At 30.2% G+C, this 16,382-nt stretch overlaps 1 protein-coding gene across 1 annotated transcript in view; it reads left to right on the forward strand.

The window, feature by feature from the left end:
• The window catches only part of LOC106478769, a 39,718-nt gene that overhangs the window by 14,701 nt on the left and 8,635 nt on the right, over nt 1-16,382 (forward strand). The window contains exons 6-10 of the mRNA XM_022382417.1: nt 2,282-2,416; nt 6,319-6,413; nt 8,323-8,392; nt 9,893-11,197; nt 13,389-13,530. Of these exons, the coding sequence (XP_022238125.1) occupies nt 2,282-2,416; nt 6,319-6,413; nt 8,323-8,392; nt 9,893-11,197; nt 13,389-13,530 (1,747 nt within the window). The remainder of the gene's footprint in view (nt 1-2,281; nt 2,417-6,318; nt 6,414-8,322; nt 8,393-9,892; nt 11,198-13,388; nt 13,531-16,382) is intronic.

The following is a 16,382-nucleotide window of genomic DNA, read 5'->3' on the forward strand; positions in this document are numbered from 1 at the left end:
CATTCTGTAATACTTCAATATCCTCAGTATAGCTAGAAATAACCGAGATTAATGTTATCAGCAAGTTTTACTAATTTATAAATTATAACCCTATGCATATTGTTAATATAAATAAAAAACAAAGGCTCAAGCAATGACCCTTGAGAAATTCCACTAATAACAAGAGTCCAGTTCTCCTAAACTCCATTTGCTTTTTACCATCCAATCACCTCACAACACAATTAGTCTCCCCCCAAACCCCTACTGATATAAATTCAAGAGTTAATTATTTTTCCTGATGATTATTTACCTCAGGCCTCAGCACCATATTATTTTGCAAGAGACTGATCATTATGTCATCAGTTTGGTACCAAACACAATGTGTTTTTGGGGGGCAGTTATGTTAGTGTGAGTAGTAAATGACATAGCAATTCATAACATGATTTAGATGTAACACTTACCAGTAACTCCTGTTCACTTGAGCTGCATTTTTACCATGTCTGTGACAGTTGGAACAAAACGGTTTCAGTCCATCAACTTCATCTTCCATTTCCAATCCTCAAATCCTTTGGGTTTTGTTATCTTTTCTCATACTTTTGGTCGCATTAACTTTTTTTTTTCTGATGCACTTTTATTATTTTTGTCAGTGTTATTTGTCAGACAACAAATCTATTCATGGCATATAGAAACAATAGTAGGCACATAATGTATATGACATAATTATTATACTATTTGACTTAGAAGTATTAGTTGTATGAAGTCCTGTTTTAAGTGGAGAAACTCCAAAAAGTAGTTCTTGTGTTTTGATTAGGATTATTATCGGGTGGAGAGATATTTAGATAAGATTTAAACACAAAAATAAAGCAAAAATTTTCACCAGCAGTATGGAAACTTGACAGACTTGTTTGATACAATTGTTTTGATCTTTTAAGAACTTTGATCAGTGAGGATTGATTAACAGGATTAATTTTGCACCATGCAATGCAAAAGAGCTATTTAATTTTCCATTTTTATGTTTGTTCTTTTACCCAACCTGTTTTTTTTTTGCATATGCACATATAATTTTTAAGTATTTGTTGAGAATAAGTAAATATCAATCAATACATTTATTTAAATTTTTCACAACTCAAATATATATCACTGTAAATATTGCCTTTAAAATATACCAGTGACAAGTTTTCTCCCATTAAAAAGGTATCCTAGCCCCATTTTACTACATTCTAGATAAAAACCCTGTTACAAGGACAATTAAAATTTATTCTCTTCTTTGCTTAGTCACCTTTTTCAATCTAATTAATAAAAATTAATGAATGCTATCTACCACAAGTAACAAAATTAAACTTTCAGATTCTGTCCAAAGGTATTATGGAATAGTTTCACTTAAAATTATATATATATATTATTTTATCAGTTATTAACACTTTTTTGCCTCTTTCTCACACACACACACACATATGAACAAAAGCAATGGTCACCAAACTTAATTCCTAATCTCACACACCTCCAAATCTTCTTCAATCAGTTGAAATCTGAGTTGTTGGCTTTTTTTTTTAAAGTTTGGAGTATTGTTTAGTCTTAACTTCCTATATTTTGGCATTGTTCAATGTTGGCTACTGTTGGATCATTCTTTATTTTTTGTATTAAACAATTCAAGCATTTTGAATACCAAATATCACACCTAAAGACATAAAGTTAGTACAGAGTAGTTTAGCAAATGGTTTTTGTCCAGTACCATTCCCTTCAACAACAATCAAATTAGTATTATATAAAAAGCCATTCATTGTGTAATGTAAACAAACAATTGTAACTGTAGGTTCATGGAACTATGTGTACATCAAAGTAATAATAAAATGACTTTTGAAAACAGTCCAAAGGAAATATAAATTGTATTGTCAATTATAAAATGTAACATTATATTCTTAGCTCTTTTAGTGCACATTCAATACAATAATGATCTTATGCACGTTCATAAACCTTGTTTTACAGGTTTATTGTTTTTGGATTTTTTTTTATTGAATCTTTTTTTTTTCATTTATTATTGGGTAGATAGACTTTTGAATATACATACATAATAATTCTGACTATATTATAGTGGTAAAATATATATTGTAAAATTAAGAAATGCAACTATTTATTGATAGGATAAAATTTATTTATTGGCATTCTGCTGCATAGTTAAATGTTGCTTAGTCTGTTGTGTGCGTGTGTTGGACAAATGTTTGAAATTTTGTAGATTTTATTTTCCTTTCAAATGCCATTAGTTCTAAAAGACTTCTCTCATTCTTGCTTTTTGTACTTTCAGATTTATGGAGAAGACAGAGCCAAATTTCTTACTGAAATGCAAGTAATCTGGAAACACTGTCTTCATGTATCACAGTACTTTGGTGACTTTCTTTCTCTAACTTTATCTGCCATACCATATCTTAATATGACTAAGGTAAGAATCTTACTCATCCTTATTCTGGTATGTACTTTTACCACAATCTAACAAGGTCAAAACCTCTTTCCACTATACTTAATACACATAATATTGTAATCTGTCCAAGATAGATTTGGGCTCAGTGTCAACTTTTAGTACTTGTTACTTAAATTTTGATAAAAAGTAGATATAATAGAGACATATATATGTGTGTGTATTAAATCCCTGTAAATCTACCTTTAGTACTATATAAGCACATTTTCATTAACCACATTACCAGAAGTATTAACTCTTCTAATACAGGTGGGTGGATTCCACCCAACCCGTATTCCTGAAAGTAACCTAAAGGCAGTTATACTGTAACTTTTTAAAATGTACGTATATCTTCATGAAATTTTGCAGATTATCAGTAAACATTACACAGCATTCATACACAAAGTATCAGATTTTAAATTAAGTTTTAACATTCTTTAACTAATTCTTTGCTCGTGCGTTTTTTATTTTCAAGTGTTGACCATCCAACATAGAAAATATTTTGAATTTGAAATTAAAAATATATTTATGCATCAGAAAATTTTAAAATTTTATGTGCAAAATCTCTATAGTCTACTATTATCCTCCAGATAATTATCGAACATTTTTTCAGAAAAAAACTTTATATTTTATCTGTTATCTTCACTGTCTTATCTCTATATGGGTTTGGTCGATTTGAACTGACCTCGTAACCACCATAAAGAAATTGGAAATAGATATAAATTACACTTTTTTTCATTCTAGAATTACTACAAATTATAACACAAAACCACAAATGTTTAGTCTAGATAGCTTAAATCTCATAACATTTTACATATATTAAAATTATTTTTATTTTATTGACCTTTCAGCAGTGTCTGACTAACATTACAGAAGTTGAATGATGCACATGCACTTATGTTACTGTATCCAGTAATATAAAACTGGTCTTTATGAAGCGACCTGTCTAGGCTGTGTTCTAGTAGACCAGTATTTTGTAAAATACAGTCACATTTCAGTTGTAATACATTATATATTATTATTTACAAATAAATTCTTTAATTTCAGTTATTTTTCTTAAAACATAGGACAATAAATAAAGAAGTATAGAGAAGAATTATCTCTTCTAATTACGAACTTTGTACTCGTTTGCTGCTTGCCGTGATTTGCTAAGCTTTATCAAATTTCACATGTGGAGAATGTAAAACAAAACATTTTTTTTAGGTTTTATAAATGCATTTTGAAATAAAAAATCATAAATTACTACATAAATATCACAGAATTCCACTATAATTCATCAGGCTTAGTAATTAAGCTGTATTTGGGTCTAAAAATATATGATTTTTCAAGCTCAGTGATGTCTTACTTTACATTTGGAATCTACCATGAAAAGAAAGGGTTTCTCACATAAATTCTTCACAGAGGATCAGAGAACCATGTGGGGGACATTCTGAGCTTTCGATTGGTTATTCACACGTCATAAACAGAAGTAGGTGTACATAAGCAAGTATTTCCAAAAATGAAAAGAGGTGGGCAAGGCCACTATGTTTGATTCACTAAATGTACCAATATCTCAGCAAATAGAAAAGATAAGAAGTTATTATTTTATATTCTAGCTTGTCAATATCGGTAATTTGAGTTCCTAATTCGTAAGAAATTATAGAATTTGTACTTGGACTTCAAAAACATCTAATCTAATCTGTATTCAACATACCACATGACACACAAAAATTGATATTTTGGATTTTTTTAACATTTACTAATATTTGATATTTAAAAAAGTTAACTAATGTACAATACTAAAATTTGAATTATAATCTACTGTTTGATACCAAACATATTGACATACATTCTTAAAATAGTATATCAATAAAATTTTGAGTGTAAGTCTACAAATGTGATGATGTGGCCTTTGACCCGTGACTATAGGAAAACCCATCTTAGTAGGGTTGAACTGAATGAGCTAATTATCTTATCCTATATGTGGTGATATACAGTAAAAATGTCTAGTATCCAAAGTAAGAACAGTTTGAAATGTATATTAATTTTAGCAATCATTTTAGTTTCCTGTTGTAGGTTCTCATTTCATTCCCCGTCCTCTGAGCTTTTTATCTGATGCTTCTCTCCAGGTGATGTTTGGGAACCATTACCTTTAGAGTCTGTAGTCTTATCTCATTCTTACATTATTCTGTTAAATCTCTCACTATGAAGTTGGTGGAATTGACTGACTTTGTAACCATTTTGTACTCTTTATAGTTCCCATAATATAACTTTTAATACACTTTGTATATCTTTACAAAATTTGGCAGACTTTTAGTAAATATGAAAAGTCTTTTGTACACAAAAAATCATTTTTTAATGAACTATTTTTACTAAAGATTTGTCCATGAATATATTTAGTGCATCTATATACTAGTCCAAGTACTAAGTGATATCCACATTAAGATTAAAAATACTTTTCTTCATCTCAAAAAACTCAAATTTTATTTGCATAATTCCTAAAACCTCTTAAATAAATTTCAAACGTTCTGGCCCCTCCTTTTTTTTAATATCTAATATTTTTACATGCTGCTAGTGAGAGAACCTGTTGTTAAAATATTTGAATCCCACCACTGAATTAGAATATGAATTATTAGCAATGTTTTTTATGCTATATTTATTGGTATAATATGAAAAAAAGTAGTTTAATTAAATTTTGAATTTAACTCAGTAAAACTGCATGACATGTACAGTAAAAGATGCCTGTGCAGAGAGTTAACTCTTTCCACATGGGCTCAGCTGAATCGACGAAGTTTTTGTCCTTGTTACAGTTTCCATGCTATAATTTCTAATACAGTATGTGTATCTTCACAAAATGTGGCAGACTTTTCATAAACATTACAAGACTTTTGTGCAGAAAAATTAGTTTTTGAACTAAGTATTTTTATAAAGATATGTCTGTGAATATATTGAGTAGTTTTGTTTACTAGTCCAAGTGCAAAGTGATTTTATTTGAAGGTTAAAAATACTTTTATTTATCTGAAAATTTTCAAATTTAATTTGTGTAATCTCAAAGAAAACCTTCTAAATAATTATAAAAAGTTATTTTTCAGAAAAACTTCATATTTTGTCTGTTTCTTTCTCTACCCTAACTCTATATACGAGAGGCCAGTTTGACTGACCTCATAATCACCAAAAACAAAACAAAATTGAAATAAATCTAGATTACCCTTTCTTTCTTTCTAGAATGACTTCAAATTGTAACGTGAAACTACATTTGGTTATCCTAAATAGCTTTAAACTCATAACAATATTCCTCTGATTATACTTAAGTTTTATTGTTTTATTGCCCTTTGAAGTGTGTCTAAGTTAATATTCCCACCTTAACATTTGCAAATCAGCTGGTGAATGTGCAGGTCATGTTACCCTATTGAATTACATAATGCATAGGCTACTCGTGAACTGCTCACTAGTATATCATGTGAAAAAAAAATTTTTATTATTATTCTTTATTTTACCTTATATAACCTAAAAAGTTTCTAATTTTTACATTTTAGTTACTTTTATAATAATAAATAATTAATACACAAGAAAAGCAGAAAATACAGTTCTTACCTGGGTCTTCCTTTTTTATGTTGACTGTTGATCACATTTAACCCTGTTTTTTTGTACTAATGGTAGCACTGCACTAAATAATTTTTTATTAAATGTAGTTAGGGCTCAGTTAAGGAATTAGATTTCCCACACTCATTTCTTTAATGAGTATTAATGCAATTTATATGCCAGAAAGCAAGCATGTGATCAAAACAACCAGAAAGATGCATGGAATGAAGTTAAAGATAAGCATTTTACAGGATCAAATACTGAATGACTTCAATTACGGGTTCACGTAGAACAAAATATTAAAATGTGTGGTATTTCATTATTAGCTTGAAGTTCCTATCCTATTGGAAGCCTATCACCTTGTTAACTGTTGTCAAGAATATCCTGGAGTAATTTCAGGCTCTGTATTTTACAAACAAAAGTGAGTCCTTATGTATCATTATATTTATGCTTGTAATATATACTATTATGTACTTATATTAGCATATTTTAAAGTTTTATATCTTGCTATATTCTCATATAACTAGAAAAGCCTGAAATGTCATTTCTGTATTGTTTTCATAGTCTTTAAGTTATTTAAAATCCTCATTGGATTTAATACCATTGGAGATTTCCATCTGTATTCATCAAGAAGGTACAAGTATCTGACAGCAGAAACTTCATGATCTTCTCATTATTCATAAGTAACAAAAGAAAGAATTATAAAAAGGCCTTGCTCTGTGTACATATTAAATGAGTAAAAACATAAAAATATGGATAATTATTAATTAGTTTTTAAATTATAAACTGCTTTATATGAAAACTTTTGCATAATGCAGTTGTTGTTAATATTTAAAAGTACATAGCATCCTTGGTTACTGCATATCAAGCTTAAATTGATTCTTGCCAAATGTCTTGCAGAAAAAAGTGTTCCTTCTGGTGCCTCAGTTCTAAGCTCGGAAGTTTGTAAAGCTCAAATGAAAACAAGCGCAAACGGTTTTCTAATTAGTTAAATAGTTTTTGGTGACTACATGCTTTTTCTCAAAGATGACTACTTATCAAAGATAATCTTATCTCACTGTAGGATCATATAGTAGGGAGTTCCCTTGTTATTACTTGAGTTATTTGGGGATAACAAAAGAACGGTAATGTTGTAGAGATTTCCAGTATTTATTTACATCATTATAAGATAACAAAAAAAAGTCATCTAAAGTAACATTTAAGGAAAGAATTAGAAAAAATGTTTTGGAAGTTAACAAAGATTGTTAGAAATTATTACTAGCTAGCAGAAACGTGTGAAACATTTGTGATTAAATTTGTATCTTTATTGCAACAGTGCTTCATTAAATACAGGATTTCTAGAGTAATACAAAAGAATTATAATTGCTGACACTGAAATCTATAACTTCACTTGTCTTAGGCCTACCATTAGTTAAGCCTTTATAAAGTACAGCCTATATTTGATAAAGAAATAACTTAACACTGTAACTATTGAACATTATTTGCTTTAGTTAAGTTAGGGCTAAACTTTAGTGTACTTTATACTATCAATAAATAAACTTATAAAGTTATTCTATGGCCTAACATGAGACTTTTTTAAAAACTTTAAGCTTTTAATATGTTGTTGTGCAAAATGTCTATTAAAGTATATTTACATCTATTTAAGTGAATTGCGTGCACATGCACATTTAGATAGTAAGTAGCATGCACATTTTGGGTATTATTATAATAGATTGTTCTTAAAAGCAGTACCTGTTCATTTAGTGATCCCTGCATAAGGACTCAATAAAATAAATTGATACTAAATTATCTATCATAAATCCAATTACTCAGTTAACAAAAAATTACTTGTCACTCATTTCGGAAATGGTTTGCTTAAAATGTTGAAGGAGTACTATCCATCAAATTTATTTAAATGTTGGTTCTTCTTCTTCTTCTTCTTTTTTTTTTTCTTTCTTTCTTTCTTTCTTGTCATTACAAGTGTTTTTATCTTTTTCCATAAAATCAACTCAAGATGGCCTATATAATCAGTATTCACTTGCTTTGTATGGAGCAATTTTTCCATAACTTTAGGAAAAAATAATTCTAAGCATTTTAATAAATAAACATTTGAGAGTTTTATTTTGTGCAGGTTTTTCATCATCTTCATTTTTTTCTAATATATATATGGCAGTTTGTTGCTCAACAAGATTTCAAATTTTTTATCAGCATTCTTTTGCTTATATTTTGTGCCTAAAAACATCTTGTAGTAACATAATGTATCATGTATCAGTTCGTGTACTGTTTTGTGACAATTTGTTAAAAATTTTGTAAGCAATATTTATAAATTATTTTAATATGTATTATTGCAGTGTGGTCTGTACATACTTACCTCCTGAGATTATCCAGATGTTACTTATACTTGAGTATATAAATAAGAAGGTATGTTTGTGTTTTTAATTTAACATCGAAATAATTATTGTTTCAGTGTAGCTTAATACAGATAGACATAAGATAAATAAATGTAGATATCATTTTTAAGAAGATTATAAATAAGAACTGTTTTAAGTAATAATTTGGAAGAACTGCTAATGTTATGATTTTCTTTTTTGTGTGTGTGAGAGTTTTGTGTTTGATGGATCTAATATTGGGTTTAAGGTTTTTATTGTCAATTTACATATGTATGATGAAAACTAATATGAATGATATATTCTGTGCATGTGGTGATGGCAAACATGGTAAGTGAAAAAATGTCTATTATATGCAGTGTCTTAACTACAAAAGATGCCCACTCTCCTGCATAAAAGTAATTAAGATTTCTACATTTATTCCCCTTGTCATCAATACTTATGTTTGTCAGGCCCTTTGGGATGGGAGACCCCACAATTCCAGGGGCATATTTATGCCACTGATGACATATCTGAGCTTTACATTTTATCCCACTCATGAATCAAAGCAGGAATAGTGAATTGCATATTTCAACCTCAGAAAATTTATGCTGTCTAAAAAACCAAAGAAATAAAAATAATATAGTTTTTAATAATAAATTATTATTACTTCGTCAGATACTGAAATATCCTTCTTGCAACTTCATTACAAATGTTTTAATGGACACATGTGTATTCAAGCTTTTTTAAACATATTTGTGGACCATAATTTAACTACACAAGTTTATCAAGACATCTTTCAATTCATCTACACACAAATGACTCAGACTTTATTATTGAAGTAGCCAGTGTCTTATATTCCCAGAGAAAAAAACATTCTCTGGAAGTTGAAAGTTACAAATTTCTGTTAAATGTAAATTCTATTCAATTTTTTTAGGAATTGAAATTAGTAAGTCTAATTCTGCAGTATTCCTAAAATGTTTGCATCATTGACAGTTTTCCACACAGATATTTATCTTAAAACAAATTCTGTTGTTGTTTTGATAATAAAGTTAGAAAAAAAATGATCTTTACACTCCAGATAATTATATTTTATAGGGACCAAGTGAGTGCTCAGTGATTAGTGTGCTGGACTGTAGATCTAAGGCTATGTGGTTCATACCCCAAAAAGAAATTGTGTTGGGACCGTGGTGTATTAGAAGAAGGATGGTCAAATTCAACTATTCGGTCTGATAAGAGTAGCTCAGGAGTTAGTGGTGTTAAATAAAGGCCTTTTCTCTAGTTTATTACTTCAAAATTAAGGATGGCTAGTACAGACAGCTCTTAAGTAGCTTTGCATGAAATTAAAAATACAGTATAGGAAGTTCACATTTTCTAAGTCTGTTGTACTGTCATATTTTAAACGAGAAGCTATTGATTAAATAGACCAAATGTAAAATTTCCTTCTTGAAATGGTTTCCTGTGTATTATCACTATTTTGTTGTTTAATATAAACCTTGGGAGTCAGTTTGATAAGTATAAAAGTAGCATTCAATTTTTTTTTCTGTATTTTTAGGTTCACACAGTTAATACACTCGGACATTTAACAATACCTCCTGGTGTCAGCCTCATACAAGTCTACTTGACCAGAGATCAACTAATAAGTGTCTTAACGAATGTTTACAAAGGTTATTCTGCATGTTCCAAAATGATGGACCACAGTAAATCCCAAGTAAACAATGTTACATCAAAAGAATCAACTTTGAGAAATAAAGAGTATGTGTCATATAGTGACAGTGAACTTAAGAACAACAATGCCAGCTATAAGTGTACTAAGAAATTTTCAGCATCCTGTTTATCAAAACATTTATCTTTAAGAGACAACCATGTTAAGTGTTGGAGTGATATCTCCGGTCTCTACAGTGAGTTATATCTCTTTAGAGCTAAATCAGTTTCTACTAGTCTGCTTTATGAAAATGGTTCTTCTCAAGTTGCTGTGGAGGCAAAAGAAAAATCTAAACTTAAGGTCAGATGCAATTGTTTAGTTGAAGCTTTAAGTGCAAAACAAGAATTTGAATCTTTACATCAAGAAGTCCAAAACTCACTCTCTGACCTTTCAGTAGGTCCAGTTTTAAAGTTAAAGAAGAAGCTAAAACTACAGATCTCAGGGAATAACCTACCATATAAATCTACATTTACAAACAATATAAGAATGTCTCAAAATTGTCACAAAAATAAGAAGAAAATACAAAATTTGGAAGAGCATCCCTTGAATTTGCATGTTTCAAATATGCCAGACCATTCTCTCATGTCTTCTAGACAATCTTTGCATCACTACGTACAGGAAAGCAAAAATATTTGTTGCGAGAATCAAGACTTTCTTAAATTAGATACATTGAGTGCTCAAAAGGATGGAGCCAAAGAAAATGTTCACAACTCTCAAGACCTTGATGTTTGTTTTACATGCAATAATTCCAGCTTTAAGACTTCAATAACTGGAGAAACCTCTTGGTCCTACCCTCTTCTGACCACTCATCCTCACTTAGGTTTGCAGAAGAATTTACTTTATCCAATAAAGTGCAATGTTTCTTCAGATGTTAGTTCATGCATTGATATGGACAAAAAGAAACTGAGTTTACAACATCTTTCTTTCAACACTTCAAATTTTGAGTCTCCAACTTGTCTCTTGAAACGAGAGAACTCACAAACTGCTGTTCCCAAAAAATATGTATCAGTATCTTCTGGTGAGGGCATTGACCAAGACAGTGAAAAGGAAGAGCTATATCCATTGACACTATATATCCAGAAGCACTGTGAAATGGTGATGGTTCTTCTTCTGGACCAGGAAACAGGGTTTCATTCACAGAATATTCGCTCTCTGGTAAGTGTATATCGTATTCATTTGTTTAATTTTGTTTTTAATAAGTTTTAAGGTATTTTACAAACACAAGTTTAAAAAAAATTTTTGTATGATACCATTTGTGTTATTCCTCTACAAATGACCATTTTCTGGTCATAAAATAATTATTAAGTGTTGCTGTTAGCAATAATTATTCTGGTTTTTAAGTAAAAAACCAGGTTTGATTTGGCCTTCTATTAACGCATCCAATTAGTCATGTATAACTTGAAATTAAACTACCTTATAATTAGGAAAATTTGGTTGAACTTTAACAGGAGTAAAAACTGTTAAAGTCAATGCAATAAATCATGGATTTCTACAAAAGTTTATCAGTTTTATAAATGAAAACTCCTTTTTAACTTGTTTCTAAGCGTATGATCCTGAAATAACTGTCTTTGTTTAGGATGGTGGGGGGGGGGGTTAATTTGCACAAGACATGTTGTAGGTTTCAGTCACACTTGTCCAATCATTAAAGGGAGTTGTATGTGATAAAGGAATTTATTTTATCTGTGTTAATAATAAGTATTGCATGGTGTGCAAAAACTGGACTTATTACATGTAGAAATGTCAACAGCAAGTGATACTATAAACTTTGACTTGAACTGATAAGACATGAAATTAACATATATCTTTAACACCCATATCCCTGTGTAATCAGTCCCAATCATATAGGTCTTAAAATGTCACTTTCCTTTCGTAGGTACGTAAGGGATTTTCAGAATAAATATATATTTCTGTTTAATCAGTCTCAGTCATAATATCATATAAGTATTAAAATGTAACTTTCCTAAGTGATTACATAAAATGAATGGTTAATCTGTTTAAAAAATATACATATATTTGAAAGTAAGTTTCTGGAAAACATTTTCAAAGTAAGTGGTTTTAAGATAACTAGGCTTAAGTATATCCAATTGATAGCTTAGCCAGAACATATTTAAATTCAAACCTATTGTAGATGATGTTATAGTATTACAGAAACAGTGATAACTTTGAACCAGTATTAAAAAAAATTTTTTTTTTCCATTATTATTATTATTATATATAGTATAGCAACAATTATGTCTAATACCGTAACATTTGTTATTAGAAAATGCTGTAAGGTTTGGATCTTACTTATTATAGCAAAAGTGCGGAACTTTAATTTTGCATAACTTATTGGTGTGATGATTATTCATTAAGGAAACATGATGACTGTATAACTGAGAATATATACATTCTGTTTTAATGGGTAACATCACATAAAAAAATCCATTATACGTTAATAAAATTTGTTTTTTAAAGTCAAAATTTAAAACTGGATTCACATTTGTCTAAAATATTTAAACCTGTTGGTGTTTCCTTTTCTTTAAGGATATATATATATATATATATATATGTTGTTAACATATTGATTTAAAAAATTAAGTAACTGCACAATGAATAACTTTTTCTACTGGAATTTGTTTTGACAGAATTTATAAAAAATAAATTTGAATAAACTAAAAATTACTAAAATAATATTTACATGAAAAAATTTGGCATTTAAAGAATTGATTGAATGGTTGTCAGTAAGTAGACATAAATACAATCAAATTTAAATGTGTCATTAAGTAAAAAAATTGAAACAAAACAGAGTTCATGTGAAATGTTGTTATAATGGGAAAATAGTTTTTACTTTTCCCAGTAAATGGTGATAGATACTTAATAACTGAAAACAATAACATATTTCTACAGAAAAAATAATGCTGTGAGTGACAGTTTTTTAAAGAGTCTGTAGAGGAACAAAGTCTGACTAAACATTTTAGATAACCATATTTGAAATTCAACACTGCAATATTAAAAATTTATATTTAGAATCTTGCTTAATTAATTTTGTAATATACATTACTTTTTATTCAATACACAAAATATTGAGCTTGAGTTGATTTTTAGATATAAATTAGGATTTGAAAGGATTTTTTTAAACAAGGATTTAGAAATAAGAAAAATTGATGGCAATATGTCAAAAAAAGTTAATTTGTGCTAGTTTAAAACAAAATTTTAGTAAATTTCTACATACATAGGCAGAAAAATAAAAAAATATGATAATTTGTAAATCTTTTTACTTTGTAATCTGCAATTTATTTTGAGGAATACAGTTAGAATTGTATTTTGTATTTGGTAATGAAATAATAATTTTCTTTGTGACAAATAGTGGAATATGGGTTTGAGTCACCTTGGCAACTTAGAAGTAACCTTAAAACAAAGTATGCTAGACCAAAATCCGAGCTTTTTCGAGAAAAATCTCCCTTTTGAGCGTGAAGTGGTGTTTGATATCATTGGAAGGAAACTATCAGGTATGTTGACTAGTTATTAGTTAATTGTCACAGAGTTATTGACACAATTTATAAAAAGCATTAGGTGAAACATAGCTTTTAGTTAATTGTTGTGACATCATAAAACTGGTTTGTGTTATTCTGTTGTTTATGTTGCGTGATACATGCCTGTGCAAATTGCACCAATGATACAGGCCTGTAAATTTAAACTTCATAGAAGTTGTTTTGGTTTTGATAATGGATTTTCCACAAATCAGCTCTGCAGATTTCAAAAATAATATTTTTTTATCACGTAAGGAGTTTTTACAAATTGGAAAGACAAAAATACTCTTACTTTGATCAAATTATTATTTCGTTTACCACAATGAACATTTTTTATTATTATGTTTGTTAAGCTTGGGTTCTAGAACGATCGATAGGACTCTCATGTTGCAATTGGTCTAGAGAAATCTATAGTCATTGGTTGTCAACATTTTAACCATAACAAAATGTGACCCAATTTCAATGAAAATACTTCACTTACCTAAAAGTACATATGACATTTTATGAAAAATGTATATGGGATGGAAAAAAATGGATATCATTTTCAGATTCAGTGTACAGAAATTACTGTAGAACATGTAAAAATTTCAAAACAGTAAAACCATCGCAGGCCTGTGTGATCATTCAATTTGTTCAAGCTAGCACAATTGCCTTGATGTGTGAATTACTCATCTTTTTTGTATAATGCAAGAAAAAAAAGAAATGAAATCAACAAATTACAATGTTGTAATTATACTTGTCATAAGACATAAGTATTAGGCCTAATATTTTTAAACACTACATTCTTTATCTAGTCCATTATTTGATCTTCTGAAATGGATATGATGAATATAGTATGGTTGGAATACTATTATTATACTCTCTTCTAATTCATGAAAATCCCTAAGGGACTTGAGAAAGAATGTAGTGTTTAAATTTATAATAGGCCTAATACTAATGTCTTATGACAAGTATAATTATAATCATGCTTTACTAACTTGTAAAAGGCATTCACACCATAACTAGCTGGGGTGTTATCTTTTCAGTAAAACTAAAGTGCATTTTTTATAAAGATGATTTTTTTACAGCAAACAGATTTTCCCACATTATTTCCTCGTTTGCAAGATATCGAACTATATTCTGAATAAACTAGAAATAATACTATTGTTACGTATCTGCTTGTTTGATAATTTCCGGTAAAATTCTTTCCGAGGAACTTCAATGATACAAGACCTATCTTGATTAAACCAGTTTATTTCTCGATACAAACTTTTAGTACACAGTAATTCCACTGTCAATACTTTTCTCGTCACTTTAAACTTAACTAATTTTATAACACACGCTATAAATCACAGCAATTCACAATCTCGAAAACACACACACTCGCTCAAAACAGAATCGTAAATTACCCGAAACTCTCTTCATTCCATTCAATCCTGCAGGCTTTCCCTACCAGGCTTATATACTAAAAAAGAGGGCGTCCCGAACAAAGTCGGTCTTACCCGATAATTCATGATCATTCGAGAAATTCATCACGTGTTACCAGCTTTACATGACTTCCGCTGTCGTAACACTACCCCTTCCTTAGTATTGTTCTTCCCGAACAATAGCCACTTACATGAAATCAGTAGATAATTAACAATAACTTAATTAAATGTACAGACTTTACAAACACAAAATTAAAATACAACAAAGTCTCTTAATTTTACAGGATGTTTCTTTTTTCGTACTGGTCTCTGTCTTATTGGCTTCTGGTTTATGTGGGATTCATCTGCTCCATCAGGAAATGTCCCATTATCGGTAGCAGTTATATCAGTGGTAGTAACTTCATTAATGGCTTCACTGTTTTCCTTCTGAAAACCGGGTAGAGTTTATTCTTCAACAGTGGCTTTTTCAGGTGACACGTCTTCAGCAGCGTCATTTGTTCTGTTGTTCATTTCATTCCAACTGAAATGCCCTGGACCATGATAACGCCATAGCCTGTTGGCATGCATCACATTTGGCTTACTTCACCAACCACATTTTATTCGGAAAGTCACGTCTGAGAGACAATCCACTATGTCATATGGGCCTTCCCATGGAGAAGACAACTTAGGAGACTTCCCTTTGGTCTTCCTGGGATTATACAACCACATCTTGTCTACTGGTACAAAGCTGACTTCAGTAGATTTCTTATCATAACATAGCTTCATAGAATTGACGCAGCACAACTTCCTGTAACTTTCTCGGTATAACTGTTTGCCAGGTCGTCACTTTCCCATCTGCATTCTCCCATCTCCAGACAAGACTACCATCTTCAAGCTTCAACTGGGCCCATTGTGCCCAATAGTTCTTTGTCACAGGGTTTAAACTAGACACCTTCTCCCAAGCTGGGCGCAAAACACATGCTTGTAAAAAATCGGCTTCAAATCTTGGTCTTTCCCCTGTTCTGCTTTAATATCTATACTTGGTTCCATTTCACCATCATCAACTCCTTCAGTCACTTTGACTTCAGCTTCATGGCACCTGGTTAGTTTAACCTCTCTTTTGCAGCAATGTCTGTAGTCGTTTTTCCAGGGTCTTTGGCTCAATCCGTTGGCATTTCCATGAGATTTTCCTTCTCTGTATTCAATATCATAATTATACTAGTCTATTTTTCCAATCCAACGTTCCAGTTGTCCCTCTGGGTTCTTTAATGATCTTAACCAGTGTAACACAGCATGGTCTGTCCTGATGGTAAACCTAGCTCCGTAGAGGTAAGGATGGAAATATGTCAGACTCTTTACTATAGCAAGGAGTTCTCTCCATGTTACACAGTAGTTCCTCTCTGGTCTGCTTTCACCTTGTCAGGATCAGTTCGCACCCCATGCTCA

The sequence above is a fragment of the Limulus polyphemus genome, unplaced genomic scaffold (genome assembly GCF_000517525.1).
Source record: "Limulus polyphemus unplaced genomic scaffold, Limulus_polyphemus-2.1.2 Scaffold248, whole genome shotgun sequence".
NCBI classification, from domain to species: domain Eukaryota; kingdom Metazoa; phylum Arthropoda; class Merostomata; order Xiphosura; family Limulidae; genus Limulus; species Limulus polyphemus.